Source organism: Corvus cornix, chromosome 6, assembly GCF_000738735.6.
Source record: "Corvus cornix cornix isolate S_Up_H32 chromosome 6, ASM73873v5, whole genome shotgun sequence".
NCBI lineage: Eukaryota > Metazoa > Chordata > Aves > Passeriformes > Corvidae > Corvus > Corvus cornix.
The window spans coordinates 4,940,361-4,967,152 of NC_046336.1; the positions used below are offsets into that span (position 1 = coordinate 4,940,361).

A 26,792-nucleotide genomic window follows, 5' to 3' on the forward strand; every position below is an offset into this window, starting at 1 on the left:
TCTCTTTCTCTCATACAGAATCCCTCTTTCCTCTGAATAATTACTGCCAGAGCTGAATCAGAGCCTGCCAACGTTGCAGAAAAGAATCCAACCCTTTTCTAAAAAGTTTCAAAGCAAATATGACCTCACTTTGCTGATTTTTTTTTTCTTAATTTTTTTACATCCACTGTCATTTGATTCTCTTTGAATAACTTGAATGAATTTACGGAAGGCGTGGTACACAAGGAATCTTTGGGCAGACCCTCAGCTGGTGTACAATTGGCTTCAGAAAAGCACTGCTCAGTTACATCCTGAAGATGCATCACAGAGAATTTGAAAAGCTCTCTTGGAGATTATTCACCTCATGTGAATGCCACAGTTCCCCCCAGCTATGTCATTTTAAGGATTTTAGCTGTTAAGCCAGAGGGCAGACAATAGGATGGGACAGAGCCCAAGCAATTAACTCTTCACCCAGTTTTATTACTGAATCCTGAACTGGACTCCCACAGGGAACCTGTAACGTTTTCAGTCAAAGAAAAAAGGGCAAAACTTTAAATAATTATAAGTTTAGAAGGTGAAATTAAACAGCAGCCTATGATTTGCACACTGAAACTTTAAGAAAAACCCAACAAAACAAAATAAAGCCCAAAAGGACATTAACTGAAAGCTTTAATCCCAACAAAGTATTCATTCTGAGATAATTACTGCCATAAAACCCTGACACTGACAAGAGAACTCTCTTCAAAAGTTACATACGTAAGCAGCTTGGAACTTGAGAGAGGAGCTGGCAAGGATGAAATCCTACAGAGATGTGAAAAGGAGGGAAGGTTTTGGAGGGAATTGAGCCTTTCAGTGTTGAGTCATTCCTCTGTGAAAACATGTTATCATCTACAAGAGACTGAAAGAGGAAAAGGATGGGGAAGATCTGCCAGCAGAAAGCCAGCTCCTCCTATAAATAAGAAAAGGTAAAAAAAAAAATTGACAGCAACAGACTGGGCCTTGAAAATCAGGAGGGACAAATATCAGCAGCACAAGGTGGTCAAAACTGACATCATGCAATTCCTTGCTCATGGTGCATGGTGCGCTGCAATCTGAAAATCTCCTGCTGGGGTTCCTCGGCTCTTCCCAGTTACAGACATTTCTGAGATGCACAAAATTAAGGTTGTTCCTGTCCTTTGCTCCAGTCGTGCTCGTTTTGGCTCTTCCCCAAGGATGGCAGCAACTCTTGGAGCACAGCAGTGCTCAGTCCCTGCTCCAAAATCGTTGGGTTTGGTTTGTATTCCTGGGAAATGACACCAGCTTTTAATAGAGACAAGGCTGGCTGATACCTTCAATCCCCCTCTCACCCTCTGTGTACTGGCTAAGAAGCTTTAGACTGACAAACAAATACCCTTGCAAAGATTCCAAAGTCTCTTTTCCTCTCCAGAAATATTGTTACAAGCCCCCCAGAAGTCCATTAGTCCTGTGTGTTGTGCCAAGAGCTGTCCTGGGAAAATGCTCCAGTCCATGCTCATGGTTCTTTCCTACTGCTTTGTTATTCCTGTATAAGTTCAGATAAAAATGGCTTTGACAGGTTTTTCCTGAGCATTCTATATGGCAAAGGGATATATATACTCATCAGCAACTTATTTTGTTGATGTGTTTTTAAATATTTCTCACAGTTGTATAGTTAAACATCTCTATAACAAATGAAAATTTGAAACAAAACAATTCGGGTATTTTTCCCTTTTGTCTCATCAAGTGTGATCTTGTACTTTAGAAGTCACATAAATATTTGATATACAAAGGGGAAGTCCTCTAAAAATTAGACTAAGTTACTCTTAAAAATATTCTTACTTTAGGAAGGCCAAAAATTGGGCTGATTGTTTCCATGGGCCTCCTGGTCTTTCCAGCAGTCAGGGATGAACTGTGGCATTTTTACTTACCTGGGAATAAATCTGCCAAAAGGCACCTTTAGAAGTTCTCACCAAGGGAGCAAGAAGCCACAAGAAATATAAATTTAAAAAAGAAAATTAAATGGACTCTTTTAGAGTAGATATTCCTGAGAAGAAATGACAACCCCCAGACAGAGCCAGAGCCGTAAGCACAGACCAGGGGGACTGAAGCAGCCTGGCCAGCAGTGGCCCAACTTTGATATTGGCAGAGGGAAATTAGTTTCTCTTACAAGAGGAGAGCTAAGCAAAGACTGCATCAGTGAACCCAGAACTGCTATTGGGAGGGAGCTCCCTTGGCAGTGCCAGTGTTTGCATCATCTTTATTTATGTGAGCAATTTATCCCTCTCCTGGGGTGCAAGTGCTGTCAGTGTGAGCTGGCTTTGGGCTAAACCTGCAAGTGAGGGAGTCAGCAACACTCAGAACTCAGAGCATCTCACCCCAAACTCTTGGGAGAATCAGCCCAAGGGCTGAGACAAAGCAGCCCCCAAACCCGTGGGATGTGGGGCACTTTTGGGCAACCTGTGCCAGGGCCTCACTCCTTGGAGGAGCTGTCAGGGTAAAGGTGAGGGTCCTGTCAGTATCAGATTCTTTGTTCTTGTTTTCCTGCCATTTCTGACCATAAAGAACTGGATGCAGCAGGGGAGATGCTTTGGTGCAAGCACAAGAGGAAACCTCCCTGTGCCTGTCCTCCACAGGGACACACACAGGGTTTGAACAAAACCATGTCCTTTGCAGAGCTGGGCCTTGAGAACTGGCACCACCACGGACTCTCGTCACTAGTTACAGACATTAGGTGCTTCTACCAAAAAATCAAACCCACTTCTGTGTTTGTTTTCCAGCTGCAAATGCAGAGGTTGCTTCCTAAGCTGAGCTAAAACTGCTCTGGGCTCAGAATTATCTCCAGTAGGGCTTTAAGCACCATGGCAAGTGCCCACTGAAAGAGAAATCCCTCAGTTGGGTATCCCCTCAGAGGGGATGCTGTGAAGCTGATGGGAGAGTTTAGTGTCCCATGCAAGAGTTAAAAGACTTAATAACAATAATAAAAGATTACTCCAGCATATTTGTTGTCCAAACCACACTGGTGCCTCTGCCCAGTTGTGTTCCCAGTAGATTTTAGTTTACTTATACTAAAATCATATAAAATTCACAGACAACACCTTGCTGCTCACCGGAGGCACCCACACCAGCAGGTGCTGAGGGTTGTACCTTTGAAACCCACCAGAAAGAACTTTTCCTGTCATAACTTTTCACTGCTTCTTTCTTCTTCCCACAAAGGAGAAGGTGCTGTGATCTCTGCTGGTACCCAGGAGTGCTGCCAGCACTTTACTGCAGATTATTGGCACAAGCATCCTCTGATCCCCAGGTTAATGCAGAAAGAGTTTTCCTTCTGCTGCTCCAACACAGGACACGCTTTGCAACTTCTGTGTGTGCATTAGATCTGCTCCCAGCACTTTCTAGGAAGCAAATCTCCCCTTTACTCTAAATAATTAAGAGGCAATCCTTCAGCACAGAAATAAACTGAACCAGACTTGACCACAACCAAGTTCTAAAGCAACCCCCACCTTTAGGGCATTAGATGCAAAATGAAGTTTAAAATCACATTTATTAATGCATTTTCAAGCATTTCCTACTTGCCAAATCAGAACGCATTACAAGTGAGGTGTGGCCTGGTGTTTAATGGTGACCTGAGCTCCTACTTTTATAAGAAAACTGGACACTCTCAATGCCCTTCTTTCCTTTCCTGCAGCTATTTACAGCTGATGCTGAAATCCATATCTGAGATCATTCCTGCCTGGTGGTGCCTGGGAGCTGCCGCTCCTCCGGGACTGAAATAAGGAAAGAAAAACCCGGTCCCCCTGGCTGAGGTGATTTCAGTGCGCTGCGCCCAACCCTCTCCATTCGCTGATCTCTGCTGCCCTCTCCTGCAGCAGCCGGAAACTCCCAGGATTTCAGTGAAATAACTCCGTATTAAAGCTGCTAAGGGGAGGTGTTTAAACCCCAACGGGATGGGGAAGGAATTTTAGGAGTAGGGAAAACTGAAGCTGGAAAGGGAAGGTGCTGATGACAGCTTTTTGAATACAGCAAGGGGCAAAATAATGATAATTATAATCATGCTAAAATGATAATAACGATAACACTAATAGTAGTAATAATTATAATAAAAATAATAAGAACAATGGTAATAAATTAAATCATAATATAATCATTAATGTTGGAAAAGACATCCAAGATCAACAAGTCCAGCCTTTGACTTAATACCACCATGGCACTAATCCAGATTGTCCCCAAGTGCCACATCCACTTGTTTTTTGAGCACTTCCAGGGATGGTAACACCACCAGTTCACTGAGGAGCTGGTTCCAGTGCTTAACCACTCTCTCAGTGAAAAAATTTCTCCTAATATCCATCCAGAATGTCCCCTGGTGTAACTTGAGGCCGTTCCCTCTCCTCCTGTCCCTGTTCCCTGCGAGCAGAGCCCGAGCCCCCCGGCTGCCCCCTCCTGTCAGGGACTTGTGCAGAGCCACAAGGTCCCCCCTGAGCCTCCTTTGCTCCAGGCTCAGCCCCTTTCCCAGCTCCCTCAGCCACTCTTCCTGGGACTTATGTTCCTGAATTAATTGAAGATATTACCACAAAGTGCTGGACTTACACAGAAACACAAACATTTAAAAAGTTCATCAAACGTGAAAAGGTGTTGGAATGGGAAAGAGGAAAATGTGCCTTGCAAATGATCTTGTGGCCAAGGAATTTGCCTGCAAAGCAGTCAGAAAGGATCAACAGATGATTTCAGTTCAGTTCAAAGAATGTGCCTTGGTTTTTGATGAGACAGTTGTGACATAAAATAAGAATAAACTCCCTCTACATTGGCTTACTCCTACTGGGAGAAAAAGCTGCTACCAGGAAACATCTCATCCAGGTGATCCCTGACAAACTCCCTCCCTGCTCTCTTTCCCTACGAGCAAGGCTGCTTTTCCTTGAGATGCATTAATCTGCCTTTCAGCTGCCCTTTAATCAAAGCCAGGCTTAGCTTTGCAGTGGGAAAAGAAAGCAGATGCTGAGGCAAACCACAGAGTAGGATTGGAAGAAAGAAAGAAAGAAAGAAAGAAAGAAAAGGCTCCTTGGCTTGATAAGAATTTAAGAACTATTTTTCTAGAGGGAAAGGAGAAAGAAAATTTCTCCATTTTGTTACAGCTTGAATGGCCATGCCTGCCTTCTTCTCCCAAATGTAGGAGGCATGAGGTGGTTTGTACAGGATTTTGCATGTGCCAGCTCCTATTTAGTTGGGCAGCACAGAAAAGGCAAAAAAATCAATGCTGATAATCTGAAAAATCAATCTTCAGGTTGTGGAAATGAAATTTTTATGCTGTCGGGAATTAAGAAACAAGCAAACAAGCACTCCAAATCTGTTCTAGGGGGGATTGTATGCAAACAACCAGAGATGGAGATCCAGTATCACCATTACTGTAGGTACCAGCTACAATTCCAGCTGCAAGAAGTGACTGAAATAGAACATGGTAGGATAAAAAAGACTCAGATATTTGGGGGGCATTTTGTGTTGGTTTTTTTGCATGGTTGGTTTTTTTTGTTTGTTTATTTGGGTTTTTTGGGGGGGGGGGGGGGGTTGGGGAATTTTTTTGGTTTGGTGGGGGTTTTTTTCTGTTTGTTGGCAATTTTTGGTTTGTTTTGGGTTTTGTTGTTGGGGTTATTTTTTTGGTGTGTGTTTTGGGATTGTCATTTTCCTTTTAATGATTTCCAGCTACAGCTGGTACCCACCATGAACATCTGATTACACCACCTGCAGTGCAAGTGATTGCTCTGGTAACTTCAAACACAGATGCTGCAAGTCAAATTTTGTAATTCAAAACGAACCCCAAGCCCCTTCCATCTTTCTTTCTCCCCAGAAGTCTCAAATCCAGGGTTTCACGTGTGCACAGGTCACCTGGAGCCTGTGAAGCTGAGCTCCAAACCCTCACATCTGTGTTCACCTCCCTGGGCCTGAGTCAGCTCCTGCTGAACCAGCCCAGGCAACTGCAAAATGTTGATCTGAAAAACCCACCAAGACCTTCAAACAAACCCCATTATTTTCCAGCCAGGTCCACAGCTCTCTCATGACTCTGCCACACCAGCACAATGTGAGTGAGGATGTGTGGAGAGGAGTTGGGGAAGTGGATGTGGGCAGACATTGGATATTCCCAAAGAGCTGCAAAGAGATGAAGGAGCATTCCAAGAATTAAGGGCACAACAGAAAAGGTATTTGGGGGATGTTCCTGTCAGCCAGGGGGGAACAGACCAATCAATGCTATTTATTTTGGGGAGACCTGGCTTCTCTCAGCTCGTCCAGGAGAAATTGCAGAGCAGTGCTGGGGTGTTCTCAGCTCAGAGGGGATGGGGATGCTCAGAGTATCCTTCCTCCAGCAAGTGGCTTCAACTTGAGGCTGGAACCCTCCCAAGCAGGGGGGTTCTGCCCAGGCTCCTCTCTCCAGCCACAACCACGAGCTAAGAGCCCAGCTCAGCCTCTGTCTGCAGCCCCAAACCAGGAGCACAGCAAAGGATACCCATCCAGAGCAGCATCAACAGCCACTGAACCTCTTCAACCAGAAGAACCCTGCCTGGCTCTCCTGAGAGGCCAAGAAAAGCCTCTCGGCTTCTGCTTTCTGTCAACAGGGGCCAAGAACATTTCAGAAGTTGATTAGGAGGAAAGATCCAATTATTCCTAAAAGATGAACTTGTGTTCACATGACACTCAACGGGCATAATTGTCTGGTTACAAAAATCCTTCCTCTGGCAAGACAAGGAATGGAATTCCCGGACAACAAGGAGTAGCTAAACTGCAACTTCATAGGCTGCACACCAGGGCCTAGGATGTCCTTATCCCCGTTATTCAGTTGGAATATCTTCTTCACAAGGAGTTTTTCGGGAAAACAGAATTCTGTTAAAGAGGACAACTAGTTGTTATTATTGTTATTATTATGATCAGATTTCCCACCTCCAAAGATCCCCAGCTGCCTTTCAAACGTTAGGTCCATTGCTGTAATCAACACCCTCTTGTCCCCAAGGCACTTTTCAAGAAAAGTGGGTGGTTACCAAACCTCTGAGGAAAAAGGTCATTTAGGAGCCAGGAAGAGAAGACCAAAATTGCCCTTGAACAAATGACATCTGCAGCAGCAGCCTTGCTGGTTTTTCCTAGCACAAGCAAATGCTGGAGCTGAAGCAACACAAAAGAATTACACAGTAAATCCAGACAAGAGATACAGAGCTCTGGAGAAGCTCAAAACTTTCGAAAGTAGCTGGTCCTGCATGCTCCATAAAACACCAGATGAACTTGCCTCTTACATAAAGCATTACTGGAGACAGAAACCAAAGAGGTGTAAAAGAGGTGGGTGTATAAAAGTTCACAAACAGTGCTGGAAAAAAGTATTTCCAAAGGGTCACCAAAATACACTATTATTCATGAGCCTGTGGGTGGAGTCCAAAAGCAGGGGGAAAAAAAAAAAAATCTACTCAGTAGGGCCATAAATATGAAACCAGTTTGAAAAAATGACCACACAAAAAAAAGCACAAAGATGACCTTTTAGCAACTGACATTTGTTGCCTGTAGCTTTTTATTAGTTACACTAAGTGAAATAAAAGCCAGACAAGTCGACTGTAACTCTATTATCTCCTGCTACACCAGGGTGAAAAGTAGTAACACTGCACTTTTTTCAAACCACCTGCTGGCATCTCTTTTGCCCAGTGTATAACACTATCACTCAATAAACCTCTGGAAAGCAGCCACTGAAACAGAGCTTGTCACGGGGAACCTCCCTGACCTGCAGCCACTCTTTGCTAAATGAAGTGGCCGTGACAATGACATGGGGAAAAAAAAGTATTTTCAACTTGAGGATCGGATTTCCAGAAAGAAAACTTTTAAGTTGGCTCAAAAAGTCACACTGGAGAAGTATTTAACAGCCTTGCCTTCACCAGCTGCTGAGTTTGGTCGGACGGGAACTTTGGCTTTCCCTGCAGCATCTGCTCGTGAGCTGCTCCCATCAGCCACAGCTTCTCCTTTTGCTGCTGCATTTGCAGGGAAGGAAGAGAAAATAAGGGGCTGGAGGGGGAAGTTTAACCTATGAAAGGGGACCAACAATTTCAATGGATAGCATGGAAATAAGCCTGGTATCACCTCACTGTAATTGCTTGAAGAGTTGCAAGACTGAAATAAACTTACCAGTGACCTTCTGTGACTGCATTTTGAAGATGCTGCTTCCCTCCTCTGGGGATCCACACTTTTCCTTCTCTTCCACAATTGTTATGTCCAAGCCAGAAAACCATTTAAATCTCAAAACAAAAAAAACCCCACACCAACAAAAAGTTAAACACAAAGAGATTCTAGAACATATAAAGCAAAAAAATAAAATCTAGATGCTCTATTTCAGCTACCTTTGATGTTTTCTGCTTTTACTCTGCCAGAGCAGACTGAATCAGATGGATGAGGTGCCAGCTCATCCCCCAAAGGGTGGCCTATGACTTCCACCTGGAGGTTAAATTCACCCTCTCCAGCACTTCCCCTTTTAATTGGTCATTCCACACCCAACTCATTCCAACTTCATTTGTTCAGGTGGGCTGAGGAGACAGAAGAACGAGAGAGCAAGGCAGAGTTCTCTGTTACAGGAGGCTGGGAGCCTTCTGACGATCAGCTCTTTAGAACAGGCTGTATTTATGCAACTCCAGCCGCTGTTCACCGTTAAAATTTGCAGGGAATCAGTTAAAATGTCAGTTCAGTGGCCAGGATGTGCTTTGGTAGGAGGGCTTAATTCACTACACATAATGCATGCTTGTCAGAAACCAGGCCTGTTTCAAAAGCACTTTGCACATGGATAGCAAAGTCTGAGTGCATCCACTGCCAGCCTCTGCCCATCCTTAGGGAAGGCAGGATTCAGATCTGCAAAGAAAGTTTGTACAGTGCTTCCACAGAAAAGAACTTGAAGGAGTCCTAATCCACCAGTCTGCTGCTAAAAAATTTCTTTTCAGGTTTTTAAGTTGTTTCTTGTCCCCTCGAATCAACAGGAGTGGACAAAATGCCCTTTTCCTGTGGGGTGAGATCCCAGCTACACAAAGCAATGCCACCAACTCGTGCAAGGGGGTGTGAAGTTGGGAAAGAATTTGAATTATCTGGAGAAATAAACAGATATTGACCTTGCAATTTAATCTTTTAGTCCTCCAACCTTTAGGGAGGTGAGAACACAGCTCTGCTGAACCCCTCTGTGAATACTCCTACATTAAAGATGTCACTTTTAAGCAATATCTTTTGCCTTGAGTACCTACAAACACCTCACCACCGGCATCCACCTCCTGGTTTTGTTTTGCCATTCTCCCATTCCTACAGAAGCTTTTTTGAACACTCTTTCCTTATCTATCCCAAACCTTATCTTTCCCCTTCCTTATCTTCAGTGTTTAGATAGAAACTGAACCCTAATATTAGAATTCCCAACTCAAAAATATCAGTGGGTCAGTACCAATCTCATTAAGAATTTTATGCCACTCTTGGATCTATGGGTATAAGTTTTTTTACCCTGAACTCATTAATGAATGGTTCACATAAATATCAAAGTTGTGATGAATTATTCTGAGAAATAAGTAAGTAAATAAATAAATATTTTAAAAACCCAACCCCAACCCCTACCCTTTTCCAAGCTATTATTATTCTGTTTCTCACCAGCAATTAAATTTTTAGTTGAGCTTTTAGAATACAATTTTGGGCAGCAAGTGCTCCTCCATACCAAATTCACTTGCCATTAAAGAATCTGTGATTGTCCTCGTTTTCTGTCTCCAGAGTCAGCTGCACCAAAAAATGATCTCTGATTATTTGCTCAGACACTCAACATCAACACTCTGGGCCAGGTTTCTTGATGTGTAATAAATGCCTCTCTCTGGCTGCAGGGTCTCTAAATTGGCAGACTGCATTTTAATGGAAGCAAATTATAAATAACTTGCAATATAGCACTAATCATTTTTACACTGCAATCAAGTATTTCATGTCATTTTCCCTAATTATTCCCCCCAAATCAATTCCATGTTTATGTGTGTATATATATACATCCACACGCAATTAAACTGGATTTTTTGAGAAATACTTCAGAAACTGACCCAAGCTAGGCAATTTTAGACACTGTTGGTCAATGTTTACTTTACAGGCTGCCTTTATTGTGAAGCACATCATGATCCAATTAAAACTCTAATTAGGGCCTGCCATTACTAAATCTAAGCTGAAAGACCATTTTCTAGACTTTCCATTGACAGGATAAGTTAATCCATTATCATAAAACTGAACAAATTTGGACTTTTTTAAAGAATCACATCAGGAATTGAGAAGAAATAAGCCCATTTTTAAAATTCAGCACTGCCAAGAGAGTCCCATGACAATATTTACCATAAGCTTCCCTCAGGTTGTACAAACACCAATGGAATGTGAGCACACAGATGCGGAGAGAAAACGCCCATGGGACTGACTGAGCTCCAGAGATGTACAAATTTCGGATGCTTCACTGAACTGAAGACAATTTATGAATCCCTGCAGACTCAATCTTATCCATTTTTTTTATTTTTGTCGGTCATGGAAGCTCAAAATTATTCATATAAAACAATGAGAGGGGTAACCAGCACTAGCTATGCTGCAAGATTGTCTCCAACCAGAAGTTCCTCATCTAGACAACCTAAATGCCCCAAAACCTCCTCATTTCCAAAGGTCCTGGCCTTTTGCAAATGAATCTTTAAGCAGTTACTGAATACTCTGCTCTGCTAATCAAACATCACAGTTAATTAATACAAGGCTGGTGTTCAAAGACAAATGCATAAAGAATCTTTGTATATGGACCTGCAAACACAATTCCCTCCATTTCCTCATGGCCAAGGATGGTCACACACAGGTTCCAGAGTTATGGCTTCACTGCTCACAGAAGCTTCAAAATGCAAAACTGAGAAAGCACACACTATAAACCTCGGTGGCTACTTGCAGTATTCACAGTGCTTTGAGGAAGGAATTCTCAAAGGGGTTTAAGGGAGTTAAAATCCTATTTCTTTTAAAAATTCATTCAGTTCACTTTGTAGGTTCTGAGAACAGAAAGGGACTGGGGTTTCTTCCGTCACTTATTTCCGTGCTTTTCAAAACTCAGGATGTGCAGACCTTGTCCTGCTCTAATTTAACCTGTACAAATTTATGTTTGCTGCTAAAGCCTGGGAATTAACGCTGCTCCAACACAATGTTTCATTAGAATTAATACAGAAAATGTGACTCACATGTACAAAGGATAATCACTTCCTCTATTAAAGCCAGCCCTGAGCATTGTTCCTGGCCAGAAGGCAAAAGGACAACAGTTGCACAACCAGCATTAAATTCCAGGGCACGCGATGATGGCTTTGTGTTAAATCAAGACACACAGAGATTTTAAAAATATTTTTATTATTGTAATGAGATTGCAATATTATCTAAATAAACTTTTCAATCACTATTACACTCTTGTTTTCCTCATCAAGGTTCCAGTTGGGAATGCTGCAAAGTATTCTGCAACCTGCACACTTAAAAGTTTATAGAAACATTCAGTATTAAAAGGCCTTTGCAATATGTTTGGTTTTTTTAAAAACATCAGAGTTATAAATCCAAGCGTATAGTGAAGTAGATTTATTTCAGAGACCCACTGACACAAAACTTCATGACTGGTCAAAGAACAAGATTGGTGTGCCCACAATAAGTCCATGGGAGCCTTGTCCACAAGTGCTGCTACAAAAGCAAGAGTAGGGATTGAGGAGAGTTGTAGTAGTCAGTGTGAGCCAGAATTCAGGCCACTGCTAATGACAGTTAATTTTGATTAATTCTCTTGCTCACTTAATACTTAAGGCAAATTTCCTTGTATACTCATCTTCCCAAGCTAAAGCAACTTCATAAGCACAGTTCACAATACACTGAACAAAAGGTATTTGATGGTTATTTATGTAAGATGTGGCAAGAACAAATACAATACACTGCAGTTATAACTCTTCTTTTTCTGTTTAGAATGATGGAACTCCCTTTCTCAGTTTGTATACAAAAAGATTTGGAAAGTCTACCCTTTCCAACTTTATCAGAAATGCTACTTCAGATTTGAACCAAAAGTTTTCTGGAGCTGGTGATGTCCCAAAGCTGATGGGAGTTCTCAATGCATACCCACAAATCTTTGAACAAAAGCAGAATCCAATGCACTGTTACTGTAAGTAGACAAGACACAAATTACATTCAAATTAGAGACATTGTACAGGATTCTTTTCTATACAACAAACTCAACTTCAGTAGCTCCAACAAGCTGAGAAAAAGAATTAAGGTTTGTAGCCTAAATGCCACAGTCTTCGGTTTGCAAGGGCAATGTACCACCAGCACCCCCTCCTCAGCTCTAACATTTCTCATCAGGAATACATAGAAAAGACACATCTGACATTAGAAACAACAATGCAAACAAGTCCTTAAATACTGAAATACTGGCACAAAAATGAGAAAAGAGGGTTTTGGTGGCATCCTTGTGTACGTGTACCATAAGATATGTTAGCAGGAGATGTATCTCATGAAAAAGCCGTTGTTTTGGCTTTGCAAAATGCTTTTTTCATCTATTTTTTCATCTACACTGAATAACAAATCAGTGACTAGGGACAGCACTGGCAGTGTCCTGGCCCTGCTGCAGGAGCCCACCTTTCTGCTCTGGAGGTACAACCATCCCCTATCCTTTGACAGGCAAAATTTAGTCCCTAGGGTGTGCAAGGAGCGCACATTCCAAAATAAAATGGAATATAACAATCCCTTAACTGAAAAAAGTGACATTCCATGGATTTCTGGAATGTTAGGAGAGCAACATTTGTAAGAGAACCTGTCCAAGATTCCATCGCAGTCAGGTATGGAAATGACAATACAGTGAACTGATTTCAATTAACAGTCATTTTAAACAAGAAATTGGACTGAAAAACCATGATGTTCCAGGAAAGAACTGTGTGCTTTGAGATCTCTATTTATTTTTAAATACATTTCTATTTTTATAGTACAGACTCAATTATTTATACATATAAATACAACAGTATTGAAGTTCCATTAAGATTTGATTTTTAGAAGTAAATGGACCAGACTTTTACACAGGTATGGAAGCCTTTCAGCACGTTTTTAAATTTGATTTCTGCTACAGTTGAAAAAGTAGAAATATTATTGTATCAGTTTATCATAAGCTTCTTTCCCCTCCTATGAAAGTGAAGACAAATTTAACAAAAAGCAACACCACAGTTCTTAATCCTGACTTCGAACACATTTAACAGCATTTGCTCAAATCACACAGATCAGCTATTACAGTGATTCAAGAGAAGAATGTATTTTCACCCAGTGGAATCCCAGTTTGACAGACAACCTCATAAACATGGAATTCTCACTCCTGTGTCACCTCCTCCTTCGGCTGTTTGAGTTCAGTCAGAAGCTCCTTCCCAGTTTCTCCTGCTTTTGAGGCAAAGAGAACAGCTCCCTCCTTGAAGCCCAGGAGCTTCAAGCTTCTGGCATAATCTGCATACACAGCATGGATCAATTTATGTAAATGAAGCATTAAGGAAAACACAAATTAATAGCAAAATGGAAAAAACCTCAGAATCCTGACCATTGCAACCAATTGTGCAAATCCATTCTTTTTCAGCACAAATAAGAAGAAAAAAGTTGCTTTAAATGCTACTTTTGAATGCATATTAGTATTTGTAAAGCAACATGCAGAGTGCTATAAACTAAACCTGATACACTGCAGATATGCTTAAGTAGCTATCATCATACAATGGCATAACTTGCAACAGAAATTTTAATATCACAAAGATTGTTTTGTTAATTAGACCTGGAGTTACCTACATGACTTCTTAGTGGCTTTTTTTACATACAAGTTGACATCAGTGATGACTCCGTAAATCGGGTATTTTTTACATATGCATGATTATTTATTACTTATAATACAAAAGTTTGTGCAACTGCTCAGCTTTCCAGAACACCAGATCAGATGTGAAGATTTTGGTGAGCAAGAGGATTTCAGAAAAAGGATATTTGTATCATCATTAACTTCAAATGCCCCGTACTTCAGACAAGCTTCTACAAATAAAGCTGCTCTATCAAAGTACCTCATACTGTTAAATGGGAAAAAAAAAAAAAAGAAAAGAGACTCATTTGTTAGGATACAAACCAGAAACATATTCCAGGATATCATGCCAGCACTTGCACAGAGGCTTTCTAAAACATTTTACATCTCCTTTCTTGCACTCAAGAACTGACACTTGCTATAAATTTTTTTTGAAAGATCAGGGCTCAAGTTACTCAGAAAAAGTCATAGATACTATAAATCATTACTGCTTGGTCCATGGGTGCTGGCAATCTTTTAGAGCCTGCAGTAAAGTGAAACACCAGTTGCAGCCAACAGGTTCAAATTAATTAAAGAAGAACATGCTAAAATAGAAACAGATGTCAGAAACAATTTTGGCCCAGAGCAAACACAGACTGTGCTGTTTCACCTTTACCTGTGCAACATCTCTGCAACTTTGGTGAAGCAGCCAAGAGACAAGAGGACAAGAATGGCCTTGGATTTCTGGTTGACCTGCGGGGAGCAGAGGTGATCGACCCAACGCCGGAGCACATCCGCGCACTCCTCCGAGCTCAGACGGACCTGCAGGAGACAGCAGAGCCTGGGGTGAGTTACCAGCTCCACATACAGACAGCATTCTGCTTCTGCTTCATTCTCCTCAGGGCAACACTCTGGACAGAAGCAATTGCATCAGAAACCATCAGTTTTTAATAAAAAGTGCACATATTCCTTAACACGACAAAGGAAAATCAGAAATATCTGGGTATAACGATACTCCACTCAGGGCACTCCATTTTTAAATGGGATTAACATTACTTTTACCCCAAGTTGTTCTAAAGTTTTTTTAAATCAAAAAGTTAGAAATCTTCATCCTTTACTGAAGACTTCAGGACCAAACATCTTTATTTTTCTTAAAAGCAGGATTCACTCATTTAGAAAATCTAAGTACAACTTTTTCCAGGCTTTCTTCAGGCAACATAAGAGAAATTTTACTCAAGAGATGCTGAAAAATCCTTATTGACTCCTGCCCATTTATAATGTAGAGGATTAATGCTGTGTCTGGGTAGTTTTGCTGTAATTATATCTGCATACCAAAACAGAAGGTGATGCAAATTTACGTGGGTGGTGCTAATTTTGAAATCAGCTCACACACTACATAGAGCTCAGCACGAAGTCATTGCCCAGTTACTTATCCCCATCCAAGAGTGGATTTTTGTAGTTTATTACCAACTTGGTACTGCTACAGCTATTTGGACCTTCCTAAACCACTGCTTAAAAAGTAGGAAATTGAGTATTCCAAGCCATTTTGGGCCCCAGTCCTGCCATGTGGACAACAAGGACAGACCTATGTGGTCAGAAGGCTGAAGAACCTGTCAGTGCTGATTGAATGGACTGGCTTCTTGTAGCTAAATGGTATTTCCAATTGATGTTTCAGTTATTTAGGGAACTTCAGCACCCTCCTCAGCCTTCCTAAGCACAGATGCTAAGCAGGTGGTGGGTGTTACCAGCCTGGGAAGTGAGGAACTGCACACCTTGGCCAGCCACGCTGCACGGTTCCACTCGCCGTAGGTCTGCAGGTAGCGACAGGCGTCTGCAGCCTTGTCAATCAGACACAGCAGCTGCACCCCCTCTGGAACAGAAAAATGCACTCCACTCAGGAAGTTCAGGGAAAAAAAGAGTTGTTATCTAAGTGTGGAAAAGGATCTCCATATCCTCAGCATATGAAGATGTTGAGACTGGGTGCCACTTATTGGAGCTTCATCCCAGGCTACAGAAGCCACACAAAGCTCTCATTTGTCTTTGTTCTAAACAAAAATGTAGGGGTTCACAGGACTTCTCATCATAAAGAGATAATCATCTTTGTAAATCAAATAACTAGATTTCATAGGTAATCCTTTATTTTAATTTAATGTTGTCCACAGAGTAATTATTAACAGTCTACAGAGTGGGAAGTATTTTTTCCAGGCAAGTACAGACTTTTAACTAAGTTCTAAGCTGAAAAGGAAACAAAGTCTATATTTCATCTCTTGTTATAGGACACCAAATTTTAGTTAATTCTTTAATTAGAAAAGTGGAAAATACATATTATGTGCTCAGCCTCTTTTTGTGCAAACAACTGCTACAAGATTTACTCCAGAAATAACTTTTACAGTGAAAATGAATCAAGACAAGCTGGATTTTATAACTCAGTTACTGATCATTTTTGTGTTAACTACTCTGGGTAGCATCTCCTACAGACATGCAACCTGTAAGATCTATTACAGCAGGATTCACTCCACAGGCATCCTTAAAAATGATGAGAATTACTATTTTATAAGCAAAGAGAAAGATATTTTACCTGCAAGCTTTCCATTGGCTATCATGTTGGTTGCTACCAGTTTAATGGTGCTTTGAGATGGCCCCGATGAGGTGACAGTGGTGACCAAGCAAGCTTTGAGTGAATCACAGTAATAATGTGCATTCTCTGAACTGGTTTCTAGCAGTAGTTGCACTGCTCTGTCAGTCTGGCAAGAGAAAAAAATACAGCTTTGACCATAACACATTAATTTTGCTTAAAAGCCTTTCTGTTTTTACCCTTTTTAAGACATGGAACAAATAACAATGAAAGTTATTCTAAAACGGGCTGAAAAAATATCTCCCAGTCTAGTAATGACTAAGCTTCTATTTCAATAAGGCACTTGTAATAAGGATAGCATTGAAAACCCATCATGAATTTAACATACTAAGAATGCAAAAACTCTGCACTGGGTTAATACAAGTAGGAAATAACAAATATAGTTAGGAAAAGCTTTACTTGAATAGGCTAAGTACACAAAACAGACAGGGAAGGAGAATAAAAAATTCAAATATTACCCACAAACCTGGCCCAAGAGAAGAAGTTGATCAGCACATTTCCTGGTATGATCATATGTTGATCTCTTCACTTCCTGGAGATTTACCCTTTCTAGCTGAAATTTCTGGACAAAGAAGGAAAAATATTTTAAATGTGAGCCTACTATAAGAAATAAAACCAGGCATTTAAAAGATATGTAAATATCTTGCCAGTTTTTGGAACACCCTCTATTTTTAAGCACCAGGAATGTTTTAATCCAGACTGGTATGTTACTAATAAAAGTGAAATATGTACAGGAAAGTGAGTGTTTATTGTGCTGATGACATTCTTATTAAATTTGGTTTCGAACTCTTTGACATACCTGGAAGTAAGAATTTTCACACAGTATGTCATAGCATATATCCAGAGGATTAACCAACTGTTCCTGAAGGACAGCTGTGTCTGCTTTTGCAGGCTTTTCCTGGCATAAACTGTGCAAATAGTGGGCAGCAATAGTCCAGAAATGCAGTTCAGATTCATCCCCATACAGTCTGAGAAGATACAAAGCAAGATGTGAAATAGGTTTGTATTCTTTCATATGCCACATAAAAATATGATATATTTCATTTTCTCAAGGACTGTGCATTCCTGTGTACACCACAAGTACTTTGTATGATCAGTGGGACAAACTTCTAGAGAAGATTAAGGAATGACATTCAGCAAGGTAAGTTACAACAGCAATTAAATGCCAGGAATGTTCAGCATAAAAATATGTGGAAATTGATATTTATTATTATTATTTCACATTTAGCCACCGATCTCCTCTTTCAGCCACAAGTTACTAAGTTTGAAAAGTGTCTCTGAATACAGACAGACTAAAATTAGCTCAGTTTAGGCAGAGGAACCACACAGAACAAATACACTTGAAATAAATCCCAGGCCTTCCTCAGTTTGTACAGAACTATTGTGAAGTTCTAAATGACATTTTGGGGCATGACCAACTAAATGTAATGTGGCTGCCAGAATTGCAGTTATGAAAGTGCCACCAACACTGAGAGAAGTTCCCTGTATCCAGAAATCAAATAAAACTGTGTTTCAGTGAGGTAACATTTCCATTTTGGTCCTAAAACCACTCTGATATATGGGTAACAAAGTAGTTTAGGGACTGCCCTGAGTTAAAGGACAATTGGGTGAGTACCTAAACTTCAGCTCATTCCTACGCCTTAATAGCATCGAGATTTTCCTAGGAAACATTTCCTGTATTTATCTGGATCTCTACTACCTGGCAACCAGGAGACATCTCTGCAGGAGAGTAAAATCTGGATCAAGCAGAAGTTTCTTTATGTCACTGCAAAAGAGAAAGCGTTAAAGAATCTGTAAAATGCTGTGCAGGTTTTTTTGTTTGGTTGGTTTTGAACACAAATAGGATGCACCACATACAAGCTGAAAAAATCAAACCCTAAAATGCACAATTTCTTTTCTGAAATGAGAAAATGCATCTATGAAGACAATTACAATAGGAATTATATATAATTTGAAATATAACTGATCTCCAGGACCCAATGCAGTGAGTCCATCAGAACTCTTTATCCTTGCAATATAGGGAATCACCACCAGGGTGTATGCAAAGCTGTCAATTAGTCTGCAGTAATTCTACCAATTACAGTATTAATTCAATTACAAGTAATCTTGCAGCTATGTAGTATCATAGCAGAAGGGATGCACATGCATGAATTTAGATTTTCACAAGTGTTTCAAACTGGATAAAAATATGCTGTTACCTTTTCTGTCCTACTACATGAAAGGACAAAAGGAAAATGGAAAAAACTGTAATTTTCATGGTTTAAATGGAATTCCAAAATCTGTTTTCTGTGTAAGCAGAGAAATGTGCATCAACACTGCTCTGGAATTATATCTTCAACAAAGGATTTTTAGAATCGTCTTTTCTTCCTCAGAGTTCAAATATCCTAACAAACCTTGGAGTGTTTAAGCAGCAGTGTCCAGTGCAGTCTGGATCACCATAAAGAACCCTAAATCCATGAGAAGTACTGCTTAAAGCATTCCAAATGCTCACAGGTCAGTTGTAAATCATGTGCTGACACTATCAGTACCTTTAAAGCACCAACTTTAAAATTACATAAAAATTAACATTTTTTTAAAATAAAAACTGTCATTACTCAAGCTTATCTTTAGAGAGGCAAAAAGCATTCTTTCTTCATTAATTGTGAATTGCCACAGACTTCAGATTTTTTGCCTTCTCAGAATTCCATAGCTTACACAAGTAATAATAGGAAAATTCTTACTTGGACAATGAATTCAACTGCTCTTGAAGAAGGTTTTTAATATTTTCATTCTCTGGATAATCACTGGATTTAAAAAAAAAAAAGAAAAAATAGAGGTTTTCTACATTACTAAAAAGACAGAATTATCTGAAATGGAAGAGCACTACTTGTAGGAGAAAAACACAAGCACATGCATGGAAACAACCTCTCACATTCTTTTGGTAAGCCATTCCTGCAGGATTCTTTATCCAGTTACCAATTCCAAAATAGCAGGGAAAGATTGGGTTTGCTTGCACTCAACCTCACAGTTAGTGTCAATCTTTCTTTTCCCATTTTTCTTCTCTTCATTAACCTTAAAATTAGTGAAAATGGCAATGCCTGGAGCATTCGTATGTGACCACGAGCACAATACAGGACACAGAAGCGTGCTCCTATGATGGTGTGAACGTGGCTCTCCAGGAGTACAGACAGGTCTATCAGAATATCAGAATATCACTTCCAGTTACACTTTAGGAACAATCCTGACTGCTGCATTAACTTCTAGAACAAAGAGAACACACAGTTTTTCTCAGAAATAATATGACATAAAAATATTGCCAGTACTTAAAGCAGGCTGCAGTTTTTAATAGCCAAGTGCTACTGAAAGCCAGAAGAAATACCTGACCTTAGAGCCTTATCTATTTATTACTTTTAGTACTAAATAGTGAACTAATTGTATTTTTGCCTGTCCTCAAGAGTGGGGAAACCTATGCATCTAACAGTTATTTGCACAGAAAGACTAATAAAAGATGTAGGCTTTAAAAAATAATAATATGTTATATATAGATCTATATTTCTTCTTACATGTCCATGATATCTAGAGAGTATTTCTCATCCCATGGTTGATGCAGCAGGAATGCTTTTAAAGCTAATGAAGCTCTTGGAACAAGCAGGTAGGGACACCAGACAGGTTCTGAAACAAAAGGAAAAGATTCATTGTAGAGAGGCTCAAGTGCAATAATGCTGTGTTCAGGAATCAGAAAATGCACCACAGACAACGTAGCAGCAGAAAACACCAGAAAATGTACCACAGAAAATATACCTCCAGAAAATGTACACCAGAAAATGCCCCACCAGAAAATGCCCCAGCTTGTTTGCAAGCACCAGGAAAATCATAAATAAGTCTTTTCACACACCCAGCACAGGCTGCTAGACATAAAAGCTTATCTCTACACTCAAGCAAAAACATTTCATAGAGGGTACAGGATTATCAACCATGCTCAAATGAGAATTTCAAGATATTCCCTAGTGAATTTAGCCATAGACTCTCCTGGAATGCATTACACTGGCATTAGGCAGAGCTGTGCACAATGATTATTGCTACTGCACGGGCATGGTGCAAAGTAAGTAAAGCTGTACCCAAATGTATCATAAAGCATGATTAGTTTTGCTTTGTCCCCATAGTTCCTACAGTATAACACAAGGATTAAACCCCATCATCTGGAAAGGATGGTGGGAAGTTTAATGAGATAAAAATGATACATTAAGTGCTGTCACACAAATGTAAAAGTCACTAAGTCTGTACTCAGTACAAGGTGTGGGTGACAGGCAGTAAATGCTACCCAGTGACTTAGGAGTAAAATAAGTACCAAAACCAGCTCCATTATTAAATATTCACAATTCCCTGCATTTCATATGCAGTGAGTGATGCAGGACTCTTGTAAATGTGATTTGGTAATTAAAACATTACCACAGTGCAGAGGCAGAAGGACAGCTAAATCACAGGCAGCCTTACAGCTGGCACAGTTTTAATTTCAGTGTGCTTGGGTTTACAACATTCATCTTTATAACTTATTATTGCAGAACATTCTTTTGATAGCAAAAATGGCTGTGATAAATTACATTTCCTCAAATAAACCCACAGCACAGCTCCCCACATCAGTTTATTACATGTGTTTTAGAATCTACTGTGTTTTAAGGAAATGTTTTAAGGAAATCATATGATAAAGGTAGGACTGACTCAAAAGACAACAAGAGCAGTTATCTGAACACCAGTAATAATAAATACAGAAAAATGCAGCTTAGTTAACTAGTTAAATATTTAAATTCCCTTCTTAAACATACAGCTAAGAAGGCAAACAGCACTAATATTGCTATTTTAAAGGTCAGTTTGAAAAGCAATGAATCAGACTACAAACACCTGAGAAACTCAGAACATACATTTCCACACATCAACAAATGTTTCAGTATCATGTAATGAATATCAGTGATGGAGGTACTGATACCTAATTGATGTGCCAATGCTTTTTAAGTCAACTTGCTGGATATCTCTACAGAATGCTCTTATTTTGTTCATTTATATTTCAATTAAGATATTAAAAAGTATATGTAATTTAGGAGATAAAACTTGTATTAGAAAATTCATCCATATGACTTAAGCATAAAAAAAATCCTGTATCTATGAAAAGCAGTAGAGAGGCATCAAAATGTCCACATGTGACAATTCCCTGTTCTAACAGAAGCGCTGAGCTCCACCTTCCAACCAGGAGTGCAGAAGCATCAAGCAGTGGATAGCAAAAGAGACACAGCCATACCTATTAAATCCTGTTCATCCATCCTGAAACATGAGGGCTTCATGGATAAGTCCAGCACTCGGATGCATCCATCATCTGATGCCAGCACCACTTTGTCTGACGTGCACCAGTCCACATCCAAGATCCGGAAATTCACGTTTCTCCCACTTCTTAAACTGCTCACCATTTGTACCTGGGAAAGTTCAGTTATTTTTTATTTTTAGCAGCCTCTCCATCACCCAATGTAAGGCTGTGTCATGCAGCCAGGAGGCACAGCACAAAATTCACAATGAAAGGTGAAGTTAGCCATAAATCATTTCAATAATGGTCTTTTCTGGAGAGTAGGGAATTCAGAAACCTTGGAGTAGGTCACATGGTTGCCCTGAAACAATACTATTTCCCAATTTAGAGCTGAGAAAAGATCCTTTTGAGCACAGTGTACAGCTGCCTTTTTGTTATCTTTTTTAACAGGACAGGATTAGATGTATAATAGAACTGAGACTATAAAATATTACTACAGATATTCTGAAAGACTTTCAACTGAAAATGTGAATTTAATTTTAAATGCTTTCATGTAGGAAACTCCTTTATCCTAGAAAAAAAAAAGGAGGGAACAGCTACAGGAGTATCTTGTGGCATCAAAACTATTCAAATGTGCTTCAAGGAGAGACTCACTGCGTAATATCCTACTCTGCTTATGGAAGTCACAGTAGTTGTTTGTATCTGCTGTCCAATTCTTATCATCAGCGGAGTTTCATATTGCACTAATTAAGTGTGAGTTTAAAGTTGGTGCTCATTACAAAGTGAATGGGGAAAAAAATTTAAATTCCTGTTTCATACCCTGATACCCTGAACTTATTCCAGGGGCTAAGTTAAAACAGTACAATTATTTTTCCTTCCCCACGGTACTATAATCCCCTGACAGACCTACAAAGCAAACCTCAGAAGGTTTGTGAAAATAACTACAGAGGTCCTGAGTAAGAAGAGAAGCTAGGCAATGTTAATGAACAAGTGTCTGCTTTTCTAGTATTCCCTAACAAATTAAAGCTACTCTTGACCATACACAGAAGAAACCTGCAGTAAAAGCAACCTTGTGTCCACAGATTCGGGACTCCTTAAATTTTCAAGGTCTGGCTCAAAACCATTACAAGAGGATGACAAAGTATCTCAGACACATTGTCAGCTTCAAGAGTGAAAGACACTTCTCACTGATGGCAGCTTAAAGGTGCTTTATAGGGAGTAAAGGCCTTTGGAGAAAAGCCGTATGACTTTATCACACAACTGTCAGTAAGAAACCATGATTCAGTAAAACTGAATCCCTCACCCTGATTTTCAGAGGTGATGTGTGTGCTTTGAGGAGAAGTGCCTATCAAACCCACAGTCACTTACCTCTTTTGAATCCCAAATTTCTGCCCCATCGTTGTACATTGCAAGAAGTTTTTGATTTCCTTTCCCCGGGGCAAACCGTATTTTCTTCACCCAGCTCCGGTGTGTAGGAATCCCCCTAAGGAAAGACAAGAGCAGGATCCATCATTCTATACCTAATATTGTAGGAGATTGAATCTTTTCCATGAACTTTGCAGGTCCTGGTATTGCAGACTGAGGAAGAGAACAATCTTTCTATACATGCACACTCAAATGGATGCCCAGATAATTAAAACTAAAATGATGAAATGCTTGGAATAAACACCACAAGATTTAATGTTTTACCAGAAGCCATTGCAGATTTAATGTAAAAAAGATATCTAGCTGGTTTTAAAAGCCTGCTTAAATGTTAATTCTTCTGAAAACACAAGGGATTAAATGTAGAGAACTGCGACACAGTAGACATTTTCTGAATTTTTATTTCCAAATGCTTGCATTTTTCCCTACAGTGAAGAACAAAAATGAGGAAGGATGAAAACATTCCACATTCCAACACTTATAATCTCATGTTTGACAGACTTAATCTGCCTTCATACCTGGACACTCTAGCCTTCAAATCCCAGAAGTTCAAGTTTCCATCAACATCTCCAAGAACCAGGATATCCCCTTTCCAGGCAATACAAGTAATGCTACCCATACTTCCCTGAAAATATTTAAGAAGCAGAAAAAAACTTGTGATTAATAGATCCAAATATATGTACAAATATTTCAACAATAATTTAAAAAAAAAAAAAAAAAAGACATGATAGACCAAACGCTACTCAGTTAAAACAGAAAAAAATATTTATAAGATTGTGAAACCAGAATTGCTATGGGTTTTGAAGCTGGAATTCATATTTCAGATTTCAAAGTACTGCATTAGTGACCACTTGCTGCTACAAAGCTTATCCCTGATTTTTTTCTGGCAATCAAAGCTAAGCAGAAAATTAAAGCATCAATGACATAGAAAAATTGGAACTCACATCTGGAGGAATTCTTGCACTGTCTTTTACTGAGTTTCCCTCTACTGTGAGATGATAAACCTGCCCATCAGCACCTGTAAACACAAAGTGCTCTCTGGCAGAGATGTTCTGGCTCAGCTCTGATTTACTTTCAGCTTCCTGCAACAAGCTTTAAAAAGAACATGAGACGCAATTATTTCTTTCTTGAAATCAGAATTGCAAGACAAATTCTACCTAATGCACAGAGACAGCACAAAAAAAGCATATATCCTTCTAAACACTTTATTTAACAGTTAACTATTTATTACTTGCACTCTTGTGGAAATGTCCAAGGGCAAATAACAGTTTTACTTAAAGAACCAGCTAACCAATGCACTGCTACAGATACACCTGAGAGAAACAGGTACATCAAAGTCCCACACAGGAAAACGAAAGGGAGGCCCATCAAGTTGCTTTGCTTGCTAGGTACTCAAGCATCAGTTCCAGAATATTCTGTTCCATAGAACAGTGGCACATGGTGGAAAAACAACAATTGCTGTAGCACAGGATTCCATCAGAAGGAGGAGTACCTGATCACAGAGGATTCCACACTGCTGACTTCAGTGTCTGATGCCACTGTCTGCCGGGCCATGGCCTCCCTGGCTGCCAACTGCTTCTTCCTCAGGCTTTTTAAGTTATGGGAAGGTGACCACTCCTGTGAAAAAGAGCCCAGGAAAAATGGAAAAGACAAAGGTTTATTCCCTGAATTTACTGGGGCTTTATAACGATTTTCAAGAAGATTGCTCTCTGTAATACCTCCCTCCATCACCCAAGGGGCAGAGCAGATTTCTTCACCAGAACCTCCTTTTTTCCTGCTTCCATTTGGAGACAGATGAAATGTTAAAGTGCTTCCCCATATATGCTACAGCTACAAGTAACATTTGCTGCAATATTGTTTAAAGATTTTTATACCACCTCAATGTACTACATTTATTAAAGAGTAACAGAATTTACTCCTTACCAAAGCGGTGGCTGTAGGGAAGTTTTTAGACATTTCTCTGAGCAGAGTGCATGTTCTGACATCCCAGATCTCCAGTGGTTTGTCTTTAAATACCACAGCTAGATACTGCCTGAAACAAAGGAGAATTTAGTCCAGCAAGAGTCATTTGAGCATTTTCCTTCACACATGTTGCTCACACCAGCACTCTGGAGACTTCCAAAACTAAGAGGAAGCAGAGCAAATTAAATCCCCCTCTGAAGTTTGTGATTCCCTCGAGTTACTGAGAAGCAAAAGAATGTCTGAAAAAGAGTTCTCTTCAAATCTAACAGAATTATACATTTCTGACAGGTGGTTCTGCACAATTACTGTGAAGGAGACAAGGGGAGTAATTCAGAGAGAGCAGCAGCACCTCTGATCTCATCCTGTTCAGCCTGAGTCAATGACTGCACCAAACACCAAAGACACACCAAGACTGCAGGCTGGACAGACTTTTTTCTCTCTTGCACATGCATGCCACTTCCTAATCCAGGGATAAATGAGCATAAAATCATCTCACACTAAACCACTTGCCAGTCATGTCTTCAGACTGTTCATCTGTGGAGCTGGATGAGTGTAAACACCTTTAATCTACCACTTTGCACATTCAAGTTGAAAACAGAGAGGCTGTGCAGCAATTTGTCCTCTCAGGCACTGCATTCATCTCTCTGCAAGTGAACCTCCTTTCTTGTCTCACTCAACACTCTCCAGACTCTTCACCTAAGCCCATGGCTGCTCTTAATTTTTAATGCATTATTAAGAACATTGTATGGTTGAACTCTTCCAAATTCTCTGGAACTCCTACATACAAAAATATTCCTGTGCAAGCTAGAGGACATTAATTTTTTTCCTCCACTGTAAAGAAAAAGCTTTTAAGATTTAGAGACAATGCCCTGTTAAATTCAACACCACTTTAATTTCATTTATACAAGAAAGTGAAGTAATTTTCCAGACTACCATGATTATTCTTTTTGCTACTATGAAGACCAGGGGCTCCTGTCACAGGCCTGAGCTCAAAATAATGAGAACTTGAAAGGAAACAATTTGGTCATTTATCAGCTGACTTTTCAAACAACTGTATCTCACATCTGGTTTTTCCAGCAGACAGTTATTATAAAGGCGTGAAATACTTACACAAAAGCTAAATAAATGTGAATAATCATCCACTCTTTAATGTCTAACTTCCTAGTTTTAAATAAGGCTTAAGTTATGGAAAAGAGAATTAACTCATAACAGAATCAAAGTGGAAAAAACCAGTTCAGCACTTTTATTAGCCTTAATATTATCAAAATGCCTGTTCAGTAAACACAAGTCCTGCAAGAAATAAAATATTAATTACTGATCTTGCAATATGATTGGATCCTGAAGTGACAAAGTCAACCACAGAAACATTCACAGCTTCTGCACTTGGAATTAATATTCTGAAGCACTTCCCTCTTGATGCTGTTGGATATTTTTCTATACACTCTGAAGTGCTTTTTTTCTTGGAATGTGTGTATTATCATGAGGATTTTCATGCAACACAGTAAAATTTATAAACTTCCCAAGGCTGATGTACTTACTTCAAATGAGACACCTTTATCATTTCAATGGCTGGCTCGTCGTTGCCTCGCTCCCCACGGAATGCAATGCTCCTGCCTGGAGCACAAAACCAGGAGGGAGAACAGACACAGTCAACAAACTAAACAGAAATACAGAAATAGTTTATAAACTATTCTGTTTGTAAACAGAACCAGTTTACAAACCAGAAGAGAACCAAA

General features: G+C 39.8%; 1 protein-coding gene across 4 annotated transcripts in view; it reads right to left on the reverse strand.

The window, feature by feature from the left end:
- Window positions 1-11,328: 11,328 nt before the first annotated feature.
- WDR11 (WD repeat domain 11) overlaps window positions 11,329-26,792 on the reverse strand; it is a 35,070-nt gene continuing 19,606 nt past the window's right edge. For all 4 annotated transcript variants that reach the window (XM_039553982.1, XM_039553981.1, XM_039553980.1 and 1 more), the window contains exons 13-29: window positions 26,595-26,670; window positions 25,018-25,126; window positions 24,587-24,711; window positions 24,039-24,186; window positions 23,613-23,719; window positions 23,041-23,155; window positions 21,673-21,844; window positions 19,943-20,051; window positions 19,121-19,183; window positions 18,100-18,165; window positions 17,200-17,368; window positions 16,867-16,962; window positions 16,344-16,509; window positions 15,538-15,635; window positions 14,442-14,587; window positions 13,975-14,054; window positions 11,329-13,482 (exon numbers count right to left, since the gene is read on the reverse strand). In XM_039553982.1, the coding sequence (XP_039409916.1) occupies window positions 13,325-13,482; window positions 13,975-14,054; window positions 14,442-14,587; window positions 15,538-15,635; window positions 16,344-16,509; window positions 16,867-16,962; window positions 17,200-17,368; window positions 18,100-18,165; window positions 19,121-19,183; window positions 19,943-20,051; window positions 21,673-21,844; window positions 23,041-23,155; window positions 23,613-23,719; window positions 24,039-24,186; window positions 24,587-24,711; window positions 25,018-25,126; window positions 26,595-26,670 (2,003 nt within the window). In that variant the 3' untranslated portion in view covers window positions 11,329-13,324. The remainder of the gene's footprint in view (window positions 13,483-13,974; window positions 14,055-14,441; window positions 14,588-15,537; window positions 15,636-16,343; window positions 16,510-16,866; window positions 16,963-17,199; window positions 17,369-18,099; window positions 18,166-19,120; window positions 19,184-19,942; window positions 20,052-21,672; window positions 21,845-23,040; window positions 23,156-23,612; window positions 23,720-24,038; window positions 24,187-24,586; window positions 24,712-25,017; window positions 25,127-26,594; window positions 26,671-26,792) is intronic.